This window comes from Coturnix japonica, chromosome 1 (assembly GCF_054131305.1).
Source record: "Coturnix japonica strain WE chromosome 1, WE-NBRP24, whole genome shotgun sequence".
NCBI classification, from domain to species: domain Eukaryota; kingdom Metazoa; phylum Chordata; class Aves; order Galliformes; family Phasianidae; genus Coturnix; species Coturnix japonica.
In genome coordinates, this window is record NC_140663.1 from 11,530,735 (window position 1) to 11,550,980 (window position 20,246).

General features: G+C 37.4%; 1 protein-coding gene across 2 annotated transcripts in view; it reads right to left on the reverse strand.

Annotated features, from left to right (window-relative positions):
- The window catches only part of RELN (reelin), a 250,801-nt gene that overhangs the window by 128,785 nt on the left and 101,770 nt on the right, over positions 1 to 20,246 (reverse strand). For both annotated transcript variants that reach the window (XM_015884323.3, XM_085513256.1), the window contains exons 5-7: positions 12,449 to 12,481; positions 11,387 to 11,465; positions 4,567 to 4,663 (exon numbers count right to left, since the gene is read on the reverse strand). In XM_015884323.3, coding sequence (XP_015739809.2) covers positions 4,567 to 4,663; positions 11,387 to 11,465; positions 12,449 to 12,481 — 209 coding nt within the window. The remainder of the gene's footprint in view (positions 1 to 4,566; positions 4,664 to 11,386; positions 11,466 to 12,448; positions 12,482 to 20,246) is intronic.

Genomic DNA, 20,246 nt, shown 5'->3' on the forward strand with positions numbered 1-20,246 from the left:
AGACACTGCTGTTATGTCATTTTGATTATTGATATCTCATCATATGTCATAGTACTTGATCAGTGTATAGGAGATCTAAAAAATGAGGCAACCCTGTCATCTACAGCCAGCTACGATAAACATGTGCATATGTAATTGTTTTTATTTACTTATCTTTGCACAGAACAAGAAACAAAAATGATTATAAATAAATAACAAAAATAACATTAAATAAATTGAAAATAATAAAATTAAATATTTAGAGGAAATAATATAATCTTAGTCTTCATCAGTAAAGCAAACAAAACCTTGGTGGTACAGCATAATATACACCAGGAAATTTTGTAGTAGCATCTACCCATCCAACCTAGACCTAAAGACGGGCAAAATACTCCCAGCAGTTCTCTCTGTATTCAGGACACTGCCCACCTGTGTTGCTTTTCTTTCTCCCTTTTTCAATACCTTCATATTTCAGTAGTTCAAATTAGGACAGTTTTATAGCATTATGGTACTGTGAAGAAGATAAAACCACCTGCGTTATTTTAAAATTGTTTTCAATACATTTTGAAAGTCAAGCTTAACAATACTGCTACATAAGAAGCAAGCCAGAAGCACTGCTATAAAGACACTGCCTGATCTAGTTGTTGAGGAGCTGAAAAATCATAGCAACTGTTTAGCCAAGAAGTAATGGATCATCATCCCAAAAAGAAGAGACTCGACATTTGATTCATTCCCATTTGCAAAAGACCCAGCAGAGATATGATTTATCACCATAAGCAAACGTTGCAGGCTAGAGTGAAAAAGGAAAAATGTACAGAATGAAAGATCACATTAGCAAGAAACAGAAGAAAAAAGGGGAAAAAAGGCACAAATTGATCAGACAGTAAGTTTATGCAATCTTAAAAATGTCATTTAATTAGAAGAACAGTGACAGCAAACGCCCTAAGTAAATTCATCTGATATTTATTGCCAGTGGTGCCTGCAGCCTGGATCTGAAGACCTTGGAATTGTCCTCCCATGTCAGAACCCACAGACCAAAACTTCATGTTATTTTCCATTAGAGTAGTGATAAACACTTCCATTAAGAAATCTGTGATCTGAGGGATGGAGAGGAAACTGAATAGAAGATCAGCAACAACAGTAATAAAATTGGTGAACTGCAAAATACAGAACTGAGCTCGTGAACACAAAACTGCCATTTTCTTAAAAAAACTTTAAAAAGTTTTTTTTAAATGAACTCATTTATAAATAACCTGGCTTACTATGCTGTCCATTAGCTCTTGTATGGACAGTATCTCTGCCTCCAGGCAATGGTGCAGTACAGCCAAAAGGGCTGAGCTTTGTCCAGTGCTGCTTTGCACCAAGTTAAGGTCTTTGTGAATTTGTAACAGATGGAGACCTGGTCCTGGGAATGTTCTAGTGGGTGTAGGTGAAGATGGGAAGCACTGCTTTTAAATACGTTTACGCTTTTGAGTCACCAGCAACATTTCACTGAATGACAAAGAACATCAGAGAGATCTTTATTTTCCTTCCTCCACACTGAGAAGAAAAGGGTCCATGAAATGGCTTGTTTTGGCATGAGTTTTTGATGTCTTTTTTTTTTCTACACACACACACTGAATACAGAAGAAAATTTCTTATGTGTTAACACATGGGATCTTCACTGAAATGCACTAAAGATTAGCTGATAATATGGCTACAAGTGCTTTAGGAGGATGAATGAAAATTTAAGTAATTAATCACAGCTATTAATGATCTGTGAACAGATTTGGTGGGACAGATTCTCAACCATCGCAATAATCTCAAATAGCAATTTTCAAATCTATTTGAAAATTTTCCATTATCTGTACATTATATTAGCAGAAAATAAAATTTTTCTCTCCTTGGTATACTTCTAAAAGGCAATTATAGTCTTTAAGCAAAACCAAGGAAGTTGCATTTATATTAACTCTTTTAAAATTGCATTCATGTCCCAATTTATGTTCATTCTGTCAGGATTGATTCAATATTACACATCACATTTATCATGCCAAGTAATAAAGTGCTTTCTGACTTGAGTTATGAGCACCTATTATATTAGCTTACTTTCAATTAATTATGTTATGTTGTGCAAGTTCTAATTTCAAAACGAAACCCTTTATCAATGTTCAGTAGCTCATATTACCAAGAAATTAAACGCTATCATTTATCACAAAAGGCATTCAGAAAAAAATTGTAGAGAATATGCTGAGAGTTGTTCAGGTAATGTTTTAGAAAAGAAAAAGACAAAAACAAAATGAAAACTTCCAAAAACCTTTTGAAAACCCTTGTAAAGGACTGCTAAGTTCAGATGCTCTAGAAAGGAAACCTACTTGTTTTTTCTGAGCTGGCAGGGAATCTTTAGTAGCTATTTTTCTCTGCAACATCCCTCACACTAAATATCTTTCCAGGATTTTACCAGTGGTTAATTCTCACCAACAGATGCAGACAGTTGGTATTAAACAGCCTCTCCCTGCAGAAGCAGACAGCTACAGGCAGTAAGGAAAGGAGATGGAGGTCAAAGAAGAAAACCAATAGCTGTCACAGTTGTTGATATAATACATTTTGCAAATTCAACTCCTCTTCACTTAGTATTTTAAAGCAATGATGTGGAAAAAGGAGCTGCGAACAGAAACATTTCAAGAGCAATATCAAGAGTGGGTCTCAAAAAATAAATATAGATTGGAGAAGTAAAAAAGGTTTTACAAATTTTGACAGGAAGAGAGAAATTGTTTAGATGCTGAAAGATGGTTACATGTGTATATCAAATCATTTCAACAAAAAGTAGGATTAAAATCTGTGTCCATATTTAAAAATGAACCCAGGTCAAACCTGTGGTATGAGCAGTATCCTGTGCTCACCACAAATACAAAACCCTTCATAACGATTTGATTTTTTGGCAACATTGCTGTAATATTTATACTTCCATTACTACGCTTAGAGCTGTTCATAAGCATAATTATTTTTTCAGTTGATTATTTAATCACACCACTTAGGCATCATAATAAATTTTTTCCCAAGTTCCTGATGCTATGACAGCAACATTTTACCAAGTGTCAATACAATAGATACAGTCCAAGGCTGGATTTTGAAGTCAATTTGTGATTAATAAAGGTAGGCTAAATTACATATCAGCAGGAAGAACACATCTAATTAGCAACATTTTAAACTACTTGGGACCCTTGGTTTGCTAAATGCAAGAAAGTTATTTTTGAGGAAGTGTTACCTACAAGCAATACTGGAATTTAAAATGAGTAAAAAAAATGTGGAAAAAGCATCCTAGTGGTGTGACTTAGTTTCTGTACAGGGCATAAAACAATACATTTCTTCTCAAGGCAGTTAATGAAGCTTAGCATGTTCAGATAGGATTCAAAGTAGCAGAGAGGCAATTTAGCAGCACTGTCAGGATTCCCTGCTGGAGTTGGCTATGGAGGGAATGACTGAAACTCTCCTTTACCCATAAAATGAATGAATTGCTTTTAAATCTGTTTATGTGTTTGAGTCACCAGCAACATCTACATTGCATTTGTGCAATTTAGATCTCAGTCAAAGACATAAAATTAAACCCATTCAAGGAACTGTCAGTGTCTAAAACAAGGAGAAGATTCTTGGCCAAAACCACTTCTGCTTTATGGCACTCTTCCATCTATCCTCTTCAAATAGCTCTCATTAGCCTCTCCCTCCACTCAGAATACTATTGAAAACATGAAAATTAATTTTGAATTAAACAGGTTTTGAGCTGCTCTTGCAATTTTTCAGTTCTTTCAAAAACTCCCATTTTATCTACATCACTGCAGCTAACTGCTGGTGTCAGCTGCAGCATGTGGGCATTGGTTATATATCTTTCAATTAATTTCCCCCACCCAGATGATCCCAAGTTAATGCAAGTTGCACCATGTTGTTTCTTTCAGCAATTTTATGGCCAAACTACACCCCAATGAAATTAATTTTGTCATGTTCATCATGACTCAATTTGCTACAAACACTTTCCTTAGACTGGCAGGTGCTTGCTCTGGGCTGCATTTAAATCTCTAAGATGCCTTGTTTGCAAGTGATGTTTTACAACCAAATTAACATTTGTCAACAGCAACAAGAAAAAAAAAGGGACAGAGCTAATAGAATGTAAAAAGAAAAATGAACCTTGTCTTTATTTCATTGTCGGAAATAAAAAGATGATGATGACAATTTGACAACAAAGCTCTGTTACATCACCTTTCACAGAATCACAGAATGGCCTGGGTTGGAAGGGACCTCAAGGTCATGAATATCCAAGCCCCCCACCACAGGCAGGGCCACCAACCATTTAATACTTGACCAGGCAGCCCAGGGCCCCATCCAACCCGGCCTTGAACACCTCCAGGGACAGGGCATCCACAACCCCTCTGGCGTTACAGATATTTTAAATAACAGTTATATACTGGCTCAAGAGAGATTCCTTTGCAAAAGATTGCAGCCATTTTTGGTTATCAGTCATCTACTGTTTTGGATGTTCCTGTAGTGTTTTTCCGTGGCTTTTTCACCTTTGCTTAAGAGACTGTCTGCTGAACACTAAGCCTGCAAAGCACTTACCAGCTCTCGGGGACCATATGGCTCACAGAAAGTGATGGCATTGCCATGCATAATCACACCACACTGCTCTCCAATCTCACAGTTGCTGCATTCAGACCTGCAGGAAGAACAGAACACATCCAAAATGGAAACGAGAAACCACACACTGGAGATGGCATCAGGTATGAAGACTGTAAAATAAGAATGTTATATTATGGCACTTGAATCAGACTGTTTTGCTAACATAAGGTCAAGCACCCTAAGTCCAGTGTGCTAAATCTGCCTCTTGATAAAGGACCATATGGATAGGTAGATAAGTACTTGCTCTTGACTTCAAAACATGGGTAGGATCAGATCAGAGGAACAAACCAGTGCAACTGAGTCATTTTATTATGCCACCTTATATCACAGGGACAGTAAGTAATTCAGGGGTGTTCCAGTTTTCAAAACTTGAAAAACTGCTTTCCTGCTTTCCTGCATCGCTTCTGCATGGCTTTGGCCATGCATGGCTTTACCACCTTTCTATCTGGCACAGAAACCTCATTCATGGAAATGAACAGAATAAACCACTCTGATCTGGAAATAAAACCAGCCTTAGTATGCCTTCTCTGTTGCCCTCATGCAACATGGATGGATACCAAGGCCTAGTACAGAGCTTGTCCTTCAGGCAGCTCATTGAGTTCCTCCTGACAGGGCTGTCGCATTCTCTTCCAACAGGAGCAGGAATGGACCCTGCAGATTTGAAACCCTGAACCCTTCAGCTGCAGGATTATCTGTTCTAAAGGGAAGGATGAAGGTGAGAACAAAGCAGGGAGGTAGCACTGTTGCAGGAGAGCTTGGAGTGTTCAATGTCTGCCATCCATGTTGTTGTAGTACTGTCTTCAGGCAACCCCTTTAATATCAAATGTAAAGACAATATTTGCTCTAAGGACAAATCCATTGAAAGCAATGGTGAATTCATTCCAAACTTTCTCATTTCTTCCCAATTGCTGTCTGATAACTGGTATTTTTAGAGTCTAAAGCAAAATGGACTTCAGTGCTTAGACCTTTTCTTCTTTGGCTTCTCTCACACAAAGTGCCTCTGGCTTGGTCACCTTTTCTGATGCAGAGTGCCACAGAAATACACATTCCCATGGTTTAGTAATTTGCAAAGGCTTGATTTCATTCTTTTAATTACACAGCTAATTTCTGGATGACAGAAATCAGATGGAAAGGAAGAGATTTCAACAAGATAGGGACGTATTGATACAAACGATCATAGCAATGATCACAGTTAATTCCTATACAAATTTCCTTGATCTTTTTCACTTCTTTTCCTAAATTATGGCACTTGTTAGTCTTTTCATTGATGTGTTGTGCCAAACCTCTGTCAAGTTTTTCTGTAAGCATCTTAAAGCAGGATATTTCTATTCCTGAGTGTATGAAAACCATCAGCACACCATGGGCACAGACAGGACAAATCAAATCTATGGCTGCATTGCTGTGAGTGGTCCAGCAGCACTGTGAGAGGGTCAAATCTACCCAGCAAGCTGGGGCTGAGGGATAGACGTTAGACTTTCAGATGCACAGATGTAGTGAATAATTGATTGCACTTGTTATTTTGGGTTTCTTCACTTGATCCAGGGTCAACTCAATGCAGGGCCAGCTCTAATGTGCCCAAGTCCGTTACAGAAATCAAAGATGAATGTCTCATCCCACTTTGTAAGTCACTCTATTATTCTAAGATTTTATTAAATTTCATTTCCAGTTCCCAGAATAAAGTCAGATTTAAAACATCCTTGATTTTTTCCATGTATGGATGGAAACTAAGGTCATTTAGCAAATCACATTGATAGCACTTAGTATTTTGGATTTAAGTAGCAAAACTGAATCTTCTAATAAAGTAATGCAGTTCCTTTTGATTTCACTGAATTAATATTTACTTACATAAGCCGCAGCTGGCCCACAATTTTATTTTTCAATATAGCTCAAGAAGAGAGCATATGAGTGAACTGAAGTGTGCCTTAGGAGAATGCATGGAAACAGGGTTTATGGTGTGTGTGTTTTCAAATGATCTAAACTTCACTTGATCTCAAAACTTTGGAAACTGAAGAACATAGGAACAGAAATAAAACCTGGAATTCTGTAGTATTCTGGCTGCTTATAATAATTCTTTTATTATTTATATTATGTACCCCTATGCTTTTGGGTTTTATAGCAAAGTAACTGCCTGAAAACTCCATATATGCAGAGACACGTACACAGCAGGAAAACCTTACCTACAAATACTACATAAAGAACATTTATGCCCTAATAAGAGGACATACCACTTAAGCCAAGTGATAAACTAATTGTTTAATTATCATATATCAATAAATATAAAGTGATTTAGCTGTTAATTTATTCTACTCCTCAAATGTGGTCTACAAACATATTACAGCTCTTTCATCACCACTCATCTGCTCTAGGATGACTCCTCTCATTAGAAATTGTATGACTGCTGGTAATCCTTCTTCAAACCTTTGTGCTCTCTTTGAAATGTATCACTTCTGACAACAAATTGCCCAGCAGCTTGACAGGAATGTACGAAGAGTAAGATAATTGATCTGGTGTTCCTCAGATCATCATCATCATTGTATTACATATTTAGAAATGACCCAATTTACTCCTCTCCTGATGCAGACAGTAAAGTTAATTCCTTTTCGATTCATATAACCAGAGACAGTATTAATTGCTCTGTCTAGGTGCAGCTTTTTTGCTTTCTCACCTGCCTGGCGTAAAGTCTTAGCACATTAAACTCACTTCAGCTTTCTCTTCACAGCTGGTTCTTACTGGTGCTGTTGACATCTGTCATATTCATCTGGATGTCTTCTCTGCAGACTGCCATCACTCTCATCCCCAGCCCAGAGTCCCATCTCTCTCAGCTATTGTTCCTCACTTTGCTGAAGGGGAAACATCTGCCGCTTCCTCATCACTATTTGTCATCTCGTTTCCCTCTACAATACCTGAGTTTGTGGACATTATATTGACTGATGACTTTTGTGATGTTTGGACTATAAAGAAGGTAAACATCTCAAACTGCCATGAGGTTTTAAAACATAAATCTTTCTGAAGTTTAATCTCACAGTTTTAGTGCAATTTGGAAATCCCTTTAGGATCTCTCTCCCCTGTCACAAAGCTCTCTGCCATTTCTGTGCCACTGTACCACTGTACCTCTTCATTTCTCATATGCTAGGAAGAAGTGATGGAGTCTGTTTCTTACTGATTGATCATACTTGCTCAGCTTTTCTTCAAATAGCCTTTGAGGAGTTTATCTTTTGTAAGTGATTGCTGTTTGGAATGTCGATGGGCTTCGAGATGAAACATGGCACTAAACAGAGTTTAGCCAGCAACAGCTCCCACATAGAGTTTTTCTTTTCCAAATGTACTGAATTCCTTGTTATCTACACCCCTGTTCTTATAGCATGGAGTTCTATCTAGAAGCATGAATTAATGCCAGAACTGCTATTAATTTATGCATCTGCTTTCCCCTGTCTTTGTCTCAAGATTAATTCATTCAGTATAAAGATATTTTCTTCTAGATTTGTTCTTGTTTGAACTGTTTCTAGTTGTTATATAGCATAATTTATTACTCTTCTCTGTTATGGGGTTATATAGAGTCAAGGTGGTAATAGAAGCAAGTATCCAATGAACTAAGCTATATTTCACATATCACCTATATTACTCCTCTCACCCTTTTCTCATCCAAATACCATTTGGCCTTTTATCTTCCAAGGCACAGACCACATTTCAGGAAATGCCCCATATCTTCTTTCTCTGCTGCTACTACAAAGTATTCATCTTATGCATCAACTACAGCATCATAAAAGCAAATTACATTCTCAGAAACATGCATTTCTGCCTTCAGAAAAGTTTCATTAAGCCTTACCTCCCCTAAAGACTAGAGAACAGGCTTCCCTCTGCAACGGCTTCCTGTAATTAAATTTACACGATGCAAATTTCCTTTCTATACTGAGGAAATCATTTACTTCCAATGTTTCTGGGCTTTCCAAACTAACACACTCCTGCCAGCTTACAGCATATAGACCATGAAGCAGTTGCGCTACTAGACTTTTCATACGGTCTTCTGCAGGTCAACTATGAACTGCTTAGCATGTGGTGTGTTGACCACAGAGTGGGACTCACTTAAACTATCTTACACATCAAATATATGTTAGACATGAAATACAATGGGTATTTATGAATCCAAGAGTCATATTATTTCAGTAGAAAGAGAGATCTTTGTAAAGTACATAGTAAATGTGATTAGAAAAGCGAGGAAATCTTTAAACAAACAAGCTCGTATGCTTCTAAGTTTGGTAACTTTAGAAATAGTCACATTCTGACAGTATTGCTTGCTGGAAGACAGAAGTAGAAAACTCAGTTGGACACACTCCACAGGGAAATCTCCGTGGTGGCTGAGTCCCATGAAAATGAAAGAGAAGAAAGACGCTTCAGCTCCTGCATTCCCAGTACAGAAGCTCTCCCTGTTTCTTCCTTCACCTGATGTTTCCTCACCTGCTGCCTCTTCCTTTCCTCTTTCTTTTCAATGTTTTTTCCTGTTTTCTCTCTGTTACCAAACTGTGATTTTTATCAGGAGCCCATTCCCAGATGCTGTGATTTTTCTGTTTACAAAGAGTCCTATCCCATCCCTTCATTTCTTCTCACCTCACAGCTCCAGAAAACACCCATGGGTATCTTTCTCATCTTCCTGAGCCTCTGAAGAAACAAATGGCTGCTGAGTAGGATGTGTCTTGAAATGCATTTCAAAGATCAGAAATCTATACTAAAACAAGCAGACACTCACAATCATATAGTGCCATTGTGCAAAATAGCTATTTGATGTGGGGTGGCACTGTGGCTTTGCTTGGGCTCAGAAGTAGACACACACATAAGCTACACAAGGCTTTGCTTGTGCACTTGGACTGTACACATCTTGCTGAAGCTGTGCGTGCAGAGAGTGGTACAGGAGCTGTGACAATGCTAATCACACCAAGCCAATGTTGCATAGGATGTGGGAAGAAAAGGCCGGAGGAAAATATTAACTCCTCTCTTTTCATCTTTACACAAATAATGGCTTCAGAAATTATTAGAGGGGCTTAGTCTAACTGGCCCCTGGTGACAAGGCGCTGCCGGAGGGTTGGTGCAGCAGGCAGCTGCTCCTGCGCTCAGAGCACAGTGGAGCAGGGCCAGAGTGGGGCTGGAAATCCTGCTCCAGCACTCACTGCAATTGTTTGTGATAAAGATGGGATTTTAGCAGCTGCCAGGGGAAAAATGCAATTTTAGGGGGGATGGTGTAAACTGCTAATAATCCCTGATTTAACTCCCACAAGACAACCAAATGAGAGTGAGCTTTCTGCCACTAAGCAGCTCTTCACTGGAGGGAGAGCTACTGTAGAAATCCTTTATGCAGAAAAGCTCATGACACCTCATTATAGTTTTATTTGTGCTCCATTTCCATTGAGCCTTGCCGAAGATGTTGCCTTTCTGGTGTCATTACAAGAATATCAAGGTGTCCCTTGCAGGACGGCAGTGAGTTTTAGGGCTCTCTCCCAGCACACACCTCTATGCACTGATGCACCTGCCAAGGTAGGTCAAGGTTATTCCATAGGGATCACATCCAGATCTCAGAGACAAAAAGAGCAGGAGACTTGGGTCTCTTTTAGACTGAAATTTCTCTGTTGAGACTTCTGAAAAGCAAGGATGAATTTGAAGATAAGAGAGCAATGAATAAATAAATTATGGAGGCTCCCAACAGACAGGCTCTCTGTGAGTTATGAGACATCTGCAGGGAAATAATGCCTCCTCTCATTTCCTTCCACTCAAGTCCATTTAACACGCTGCTGCTAAAGCTATCTACCTTGACAGCTATTCTGTAACCCATTAAGAGTCCTTGATCTATTCATTCCCATTAAAAAAAGAGTTGGTTATTATTTTTTTTTTTTTAATATTACAGCATTCCAGGTCCTTAATGTGCTTGTCCAGAAAAACATTTAAAGAGAAAATACAAAGGGAACAAAAAGAGGAAAAATAGTAGGTACATACTAAAAACTGTTACAATAAATATATGCGAAAGAAAAATATCTGTAGCATTTCATAAACCATAATCTTTTTACATGAGATGGTGAAATGCAAAAGACCTGCACACATAGGAAACTGTGAGAGACCTTAATGAAAAGGAAGACTAAATTAGATTTAAAAGAACAAAAGTATTCCTAAATCACAAATGCAGTAAATGCTAAAAGGCACATTTTGTCTGAAAGCGATAAAGTAATTCACTAAAATATTCCTGTCTTGTATGAATGAAATCAATAAAATTAGTTACATTTATGAAATAAATTGAAATGAACTGAAATAAATTTCAACTCCAGTTGATTTTCTACTTTGAATGTTTTGGAATTATTTTATCTCTGTTTAAAATGAGTTCTACTATAGTTAGCTTCACTAGAAATACGTATTACATCAACAGGAAATGAAAAAATAATCAAAACGTAAGCATTCAAATTCATTATCTTTTCCAGTAAATGCTTTGATTTGAAGAAATCAACATTTTCACACAAAAACATTCAGGGAGTTCTGCTCTACTCCTTGCACTTTTTTTATTAATTCAGAATTTGAACTGAATAAGAATTTGTTGCTTGCTTCAATGGACTTAGAATTTATCACTCAATCATTAATCAGTAAATTAATAAGCTAGTATATTTAGAGCTTTATGGAGCAAAGACATACATCATAAGGTTACAGCAATCTGTGTAACATAATACACTGTAATAACCAGAATGTTTTAATCTACTAAGATGTGTGTAAAAAGTCTGAAACTCACCACATGCTAGGATTCAATTCTTGCTGATGGGAAGAGTCAAAGTCATCTCGTAAGATGATGCTGTCACTGTGCATTTCAGCTAGAATGAAAGAAAACACCGTAAGAAAAAATCCTGTCTAATCACCTCATCTTTTCCAGCTCTGACCAATTGTTGCCATCAAATACGTGCTTAATGTTTTAACATCTGTTGTGTCTTCTGAAAGATGAGAAAAAAACAACTTCCGGATCCAGAATTTGGAAACACTTGCATAAAGGGAGATGAGACATTCTGCTGTTTCTAAAAGTCAGGAGGTCCCACTCTGATAACTCATAAGCAAAAAGCCAGGAGTTCATTGGGATTTTTCTGCCGTGTCAGTGAAGGTGGAAGGAAAGGTCAATTCATTCAAGATATCTAAGCTGTGAATGAGACTACATAAGTGTTTCCAACCATTAACCTGCAAACTTTGGACTTCAGCTTTTGCCCTGAGTTTACTGTTTCATTTATATATAATGCCCAAAACATCCAAGCCCTGAAACTTGAACCAGTAGTTGTATTAAACAGACACTTTTTCTACAAATGCTTGCATGAAATGAATTAAGTGACTATCACCCTCTATTCAGACTGAGTAAAGGTGCTGGAATCTCATCTGCAACGACAAACTTGCAGCTCAGCTGTTGATGGGTGCAGGATAGTGCTTTGTGGGACTGCCCTGCTGCTGGGTGCACGCTGGAGGTGCACAAGGACAAAACCTTCCCTGTAACCCTGTGCTGGTGTGACAGCATTCTCCCAGAGTGGAGTTTATGTGTCCTTATTCAAATGCATGCTCTAATGCAAAGCTGGAAAGAAAATCTCTGCAGCTTGATATACTCACACTGCAAAGGCTCAAAGGCAATAAATAAACAACAATAAAAATCAGAATGAAAAAACAACTAATCAGAGTTAGACATAATTCAATTTGTATTATATGAGTTTCATTTTTTATTTGAATTCCCCAGAGCTACTTTCATGTGACCTTACGGATTGTTTATTATAACAAAGATAGTGTTTCTGAGTTTTAGTAGTAAGAATGACAAATCACCTACCTAGGTGAGGATGCAATGGAGCTTCTGTTGGAGCTGTGGAGAACAAAGACACACAATGCATGAATATCCGCTGTGATTAGTGCTTAACTGCAGCATTAAAGATCAGTTTGGTATAAAACAAATTGTAGCAGTGTGTTCTACTAAGTCAACTCTTCAGACATTTTAATTATGAAAAATATGACACGTTCAGAGTTATAAAAATATAATAGGAGCTAAAAATAAATGAATATTCTCTAATTAAAATAAGCACCAACAATAAATGCAATACATAAATTGTTGTACAGCAAGGTAAGAAAGATTACTTCTAGTTAAGGATTACAAAATGTTAGAAATAGTTCAGACTGAGATTCAGTAATTTAATAATTTACAAGCAGAGTGGAAATTAAGTTGAATAAAAGAAATAAAGTCTAGGAGAGGAAAAAAATTTTGAGGCCGCATTTTGACCACTTATGCTGCTCAAGAAAACATTTTACTAGGTACATTGCTGGAAGGAAAAATCCTACTTCACCTAGCGTAACAAATAAGGGATTATCTCAGCATATCACTGAATCAAACACTTATTTTTGAGCACAATTTTGCATGCATTGCTGAACTGATTCCCTAGTAGATCCTTCCACAAAATAGTAGAATATATTAATGACACATTGTATATGGGTATGTGTGTTTGAAATGACTAAACTTGATTTAGTCGTTTCTTAACACTTTGAAATGGGAATCTTGGTGTAAAGTTACAAAAATGAAAACAGAACATAAATACATATACAAAGAATTCAGGGGTGGTAGAACACGGTGTTAGATACCCCATAGTAGCTACTACATTGACAGTGTCACCCAGTCTTAAGTCCCAAATATGTTACATCTCATTCCAAGAGTGCACACAAGTGAGCTCGTGGGAAGCAGCCATCTTGTTTGCATCTCGGTACCTCATAAAAGTGGCTATATTTCTAGTTGTGTATCGTACTTCAAAAAACAGAACATGAATAAAACAAAGAACGATGATTCCAAGTTTCGTGTTGGGCACTGACCTAAATTATATCACAGCCCTGATTTCTTCAGAATAGAGCAAAGCAGATTACTGAAATACTGCAATTTCTGTCACAACATCTGACCAGCTTTTAAAAGTTTAGAAAAAAATTAGGAGTTAATGCAGCCAGCTGCGTAGGGCCCTCACACATAGCCGTCCAAAACAAATCTCAGACATTTCATTTTTTATCTGCCTATTTTCTCCTGAACTGATTGATTTGCTTAGAGGTATGACATTTTGTAAAGAAATTGCAACATTCCATGGGAATGCCTGTGACTAAGATGATGGAACAAGAAACAGGTGAGGTATCTGTAGATCAGAAAAGGATGGCAAGCAGTCTGGAGGAATTTAAGATGTCTGGACAATGATGCTTAGGGGCATGTTTTAGTGGTGGACTTGCAGTGTCAGGTGATGGCTGGATTTGATGGTCTTAAGGGTCTTAAAGGCCTCAAACATTCTGCGATTTTATGATTCTGACATGCTGTATTTTTATGGAAGAAAATGATTCACGTAAAGGTGTGAACAGTATTAAACTTGTATTCCTGAGCAGAAATGCTAATTATGACTAGCAGAGGCCCAGACTTCTCATCATAACTATATACCAGCTGAAGCAATTGGATTCCAACTGCAAGCTAGATCTTGGCACTGTCTCTGTGGTAATGCCAGTGGATACTGCTCAGGAAAAGGCAGCATTTGTATCTTGCACTCCCAATACTGTTCTTCTCCATGGAGGCATGTTTATACGTCTTAGAAGACTTTTAGAAACTCTTTGCATAGAAAAAAAATGGATTAACTTGGATTAGCTGAATTGTTTCCTAGGTAGAACAATACAGCTGCTCTGTCTTTTTTTGCCTGCAGGAAAGGAAATACACTGTGGTGTGGGATTTGAAATACTCTTGATGTTGCTAGTGGTTAAGCCTAAAATAAGACCTCAGTCTCTGATGCTCTGCATTAACCCTTTTCATTAGTTCTGGGTCATCACAAGGGGGGATCTGTAAGGACAGGCATGGCTGTGAGCTGCTGCTGGTGCTTGTCTAGGAGGATGGTTGTGTCAGGCCAGGTCACGGACAGACTTGTTAGCTGGCTGAGCAAATTTCATTAGCCTGTGAGAGAAACTCTATTGAAAGAGACGTTCTTCTCCAACAAAAGCAATTCAGACCTCAAAATTAAATGAAAGACTATATTCTCATTCATCTCAGGTTGCTTGGTATTGCTTTTTGGAAGCTTTCTGCAGAAGGTAGTTGAGCCCCGAGTACTCACTATTACCAGTGGTACTTTCTGAATTCATGCAGAATTTCATTATTTATCCAAAAGGTACAGGTAAAGGACAAACTTGTTTTTTTATATTTACAAATTTCTTTGTCTTCAGCATTATTTTTTAATTATAACTAGCCATTTATACAGCATTTGATTTTTCCCAAGAGGCCTTTTCAATTATATGCACAGTATACTGCAAAACAAAACTGCTTACCAATAGACTGAAAGGAAGGATTTTGTGCACATATCTAATATTACTACTAACCACTCATTTAAAAAACTACATGTGCAATTAAGCAAACACTTGGTGTTGGACAAAAGGCTGTTCCTACAAATAAAGTTTTTTTATGACGAGGAGAGGTTGATTTTGTTCCCCAAGTCTCTATAGGATCTGAGAAGCCCAAGCATTTTTGCCCCAGGTATTCCTCCATCTAATTTGTAATTCAATTTCTAGAGCTGAATACAACAAAAGACTGTGAAGTTACCACTTAATGAGTCATGATCTTAGACTTTAATCTCCCTAAGAATAGTTCCTGTATTACATTTTACATTTCATTGCATAACACCACTGTTTTGGTCCTCAAGTATTGTAGTTAAGGTCCTCAAAATATTATTAATATAGAATATCACAGAAAATTAAGAGTATTTTCTTTCGTCTTTTATCATCCATTCACAGAATGACTTACTTTAAAACAATGCAGACTGTACAGTGGGCCATACAATATGACTGAAGTAAAACAGAATTTCCTTGCATGAAATGAGAAAGATAGAAAAATATATTGCAGAGCAACCATGCACCGCAAAGATCAAAATTAAAAGAAAAAACTACAGCACTTCAGATGGAGAGAAGAAAAAAGGCAATCATAGCATACATTTTTAAACCATGATTCACTTAGATAGCGATACATGATTGGGTGGTTTGAAATTTAGAATCTGTAGTTGTGTGGCTTAACAATGTATATTGCTCAAATGAGAATTTGTAGCCTTTAAGAAATTTTAAAGAATTTATTATTAGATTTTAAACTAGTACGCAGGGCATGTACAGAGCTTTACAAGCAGTGAATTGTACTGGGCAAAGAATGGAAACTGAGCTGGCTTGAGCTTATAGTCTAAGAGGCATGAACAAATACAATACAGGAAAATGTAAGGAAATGTAGGATGCTTGTCTTGTAAGGCGAAGCAATCCCTTTGGTAAGGAAAGCACAGAAAAAAAGTATACAATACAAAGTGATTCAGAGAGAGAAAGGCCACAGTCAAACTGGAAGCGTGAGAAACCCAAAGTAATGGGGAATGCAAAAGTCAATGAGGTCATTGTGGGGCTCCGTGTCCATGAGATGAGGGAGAATGAAGGCATCTTTTGGAGTAAAAGGTTAAGATATTCTGTGGATGAAGTAAGGCTAATGTAAGGTTAATAATGATTAAAATAATACAAAAGTATGCCCTAGTATAAATGAACTAGAAGGGAGGAAAATTAGAAAGAATTTGCAAGGAAATGTCAGCTCACTCTAGAGGGGTTGGTATATAGGGAGGGAAATGAGATTCGTTGATGGGTCTGATGCTAATAGAAAAATCAGAACAAAAATAATGACATATGATAATGACTAATGATTAAGCAAAATGAATGTTCAACCTGAAAAGAAGAGCTAACATATTACAAATTAAACATATGTTCCAGTTACATCACTTTGTAGCATTGACACTCATATTCCACAGACCTGTTTGGTCAACCTAGTGTACAGGGATAGGCAGGGAACACAGCTTAATATTCTGGAAACATGCCTAAAACTCACTTCAAATTAAATATATGTATATATTTAATATTTTGGACTATTTTTTAATACAAAGCTAATTACAGAAACTCAAATGCTCCCAGACAAGCATCAAACACTGACTTCAACAAGCAGTAGCCATTGGACGTTACTCAGCAATTCACCATAAATGAAAGGTGCAGAAAGGTATGTATTTTGCAGAGTATGAAAAAATCTAATCTCCCCATTAGCAGCCAGATGAAGATGAAAAGGAAAACAGATATTTTTTGTTTAGAATCCTGCCAATACTTTCTCTCCACTGATAAATAAAGTTGCTGTTGAAAGATAGAGGCTGAGCATTCCCCTAGAGAGAGTCAGTGTGTTGCCTGAGGGCTGCATTATTCTTGCTGACACATAAGCCAAGGAGCAATATGTCAGCTCTGAACTTCATTCTTCTGTAAAATACTACTCTGGTCAGGCCGGAGAGCCTGCAATCTGTTTCATATTTGTTTTTCAAAGTGTTCTTCAATCCATATTTACAAGGTACAAAACATGCCTAAAAGATCTTCCACAAACATTCAGGCAGAAGCTCTCAAATCAAAGGGAACCTGGGCCAGTTCTCATCATTTATTTTCACATGAAGACATCTGTCAGAGCAGGCAGTGGTTTCTTATGAAAGGAACATCACTCCTACAGTTAGTGTTGCTGAAGGTTGAATATGCAAGATTATATAAAATTCTGGGTACTTTGCTGAAAGGAATATTTCTGCACTAGAAGGGAGCAACAACACATTTCATCATTTCCATCTTTTAAGTTTTACGGTTCTGATTCTCCTCTGCTCAGGCACAGCTAAATCACAAGTTATGACATTCTATGATATGGTTCTATAACATGCTCACAATCTCTCAGCATGGTCCTTATGCCAAAGAACTGTACTGCTAGCCCAAAGGTAAATAGAGGACCTGGAACAACAGTCTGTTAGCCCTTTCGCACCAGCCACTGTGATGTGGGTGCCAACTGCCTCCATCCCTGCACCATGAGCTCTTTTGAAAGTCCAGCACCACCACAACACCATCACTGTTCTCATACAGAGCTGATGGTCTCCCCTGAGTTTTACAGTGCAGAGCAACCAGGTCTGATCTTTTGCCAGCTCCATTTTAATTACAGTAGTGTTTTTTCAGTGTAAGATTTTCGTTCCATTCAAGACAAGAATAAATATGAGTGAATCTGTACACACTTGCCTTATCAATCTGTATGTTTACCTTGTTTTCCACTCATTTCACTATTAGATGAACAAGTGAAATGTATTGTTAAAGATATTATTAATGGTATTCTGATGATTATGACCATCATTAGTCATTAACACACTTACTTTTCCTTACCAGTATTTATAAGACATCCACCTTTTCTGTTTTGTCTTGTAAATTTTTTTGTTTTCTTGCCTGTTTTTATGTTTCATTCCCTCTTCAAGATCTTCTTCAAGATTCATATAAACTTTAAAGCACACATCAGTTCTCAAAGATCTCTCTGGCTTCTTAAAATATTTATTGTATGCTGAATACACAGCTTTTCAAGTGATTTTGTCTTTCCCTGTGGCGTCTTTCCTTACTCCATTTACATTATACACAGGGCTGCTGGTTTGGCATTGCCATTCCTTAACACCACCCTTTATCATCCTCTAATTCACTTCCAAATAAGAAATACACTTCCCTTTCACTGCACAAATCCCATTAACTCTATTAGGATTTACTAATGCACATCTAAGGGTAGACAGCAACAGCAACTGTGATTTCTGAGATTCTGTGCTTGTTTCATGTCTTCATGTATATCCTTTGTACTAGTTATTATGAAGGCTGATATCATCTCTGGTGAATAATTATTATAAAAATGTTCTGTAATAAATCTATAAAGTTTCCCTTTGGTTTTATTTTCTTTATTTTATATGCCACATTTTTCACTTCAGTTATTCAGTTAAGTAATGTTTAGAGCCAGAAACAGACCTTAAGACCCCACTTCCATCAATCTTTCTTGCTGTTTTGCATTTTTATCTTCACTTTTAAAGAAACACACTAATTCCTTCTGCAATAATCCTTTGTTTATATTATTAGTATTGCTGAGACTGTGATTGTCTGCATGGAATTAAAGTGAGATTTGCTTCAAAGACAACATCTTTTATTATTGATGATGGTGGAGTTACCACCATATTTTCAAATATTTTGGAGAATACATATCCACAGTTATTTAGTACCATCTGTACAAAGTAAAGAGAATTGGTGGGATCATTATGGAAAGAACAGAAGTTGTTGAGGATTTGGGAGATGACCACAAGATGGGGAAGCTGGAGGCCTCTTGAGGGATATGGTGCTGGACATGGTTCTCTGTGTCTGTGTGAGGGAGAAGGCAAAGGGACAGCAACAGTGAAGCCTAGGTTTGTCACAGCTCATCATCTTCTATTCCCTGCACATAGACAATAAACAAATCCCATTTTCTCTTTATGCTGTGGAATCCCTGTGTGCTCTGAGACTGCATGTAGTATCATCAGGAGTTATTGTTCTAATCCACACAAGTATTGTCAAATTGTTGATTTAAGGTTGAATTATGCTCCAAAATTGGAGTGGTGTAAAACAGCAGAGGGAAAGAATTACAATATACACTACCAGCTCTGCTAGCAAAGACTCCTTGTACAGCATCTCAGAAACAGGGACTGTCAAAGCCTATACTGAAGGATTTCTACTCACTACTCTCTGCTTATCAAGGTATTTTCTTCTGGCAGGGGGAATCCCGTTGCTTTGCCTATATTCTCCTTGACGACATTGCCAGCTCTGATACTGATGGTCATATGTTTCCTATTGTATTGTTTGCCTATAGCTTTCATTGTGCTGATAACTGCCAGCTCTCTGGCTCCCTCTCACTCTTCCCTCAGTATGTCTTCTACTTATGTGTCCTTTCCTTCCCTGTTCTGACCACTGCAGGCTCTGCCTTTGGCATTGGTTTCATTTTGCAACACTGCATGCAGTATGAGGCTTTTTACTATTTTATGCTAATTGTATTTTTCCACTCTCATGTCATCCAGCAAGTTGCCTGTGTGAGATATGCTCACCACTCTTCTTAACACATCCCAAATGGCATTCCTGACAGTACTCCTGTTCCCAAATATCCTTATACCAGTCACCAAACATGATGCCTGTACAATTTATCTCTTATTATGAATACCAAAGGCTTTTTTGTAATTTCACTTCCTTCCACAGTAAAACACTGATACCTGCTGCGTCCAATCACCTTCCATCCAGATCATTATCACCCTTCCTTGCCAATATCTGTGTTACACTGCTCTAATTTATTCAAAATATATTTAATTCTACCTTCTGAGCTTGTTAGTTGGTATCTTCAGTCACCTCTCTGAATTCCCCTATTTCCGTCTGAAATATTAAAATACTGAAAACTCACATGCTGAAACTTAAAACTGAAATGTTTTGTCCTCACTATCACAGAGGTACAATTCATACTTTATTGACACCTCAATAAATGCTTCTCAATAATGTTCAAGAACTTTCTGCTACAAAACAATTGCACTGATATTCCCAAGCTTATATGAACAAAGAGAAATAATAAGTAGGCCCAAAAGTATGTATTTTAATTTCACACACTTGTTTGAATGACAACAAATTTGTAATATTGAAATGGTTATTTTAGACTGATTTGGCCCATGTCTCCCTTCACATGGAAATACCACTGAAATTTTGCAGAGAAAACTGGATCACAGAAATCA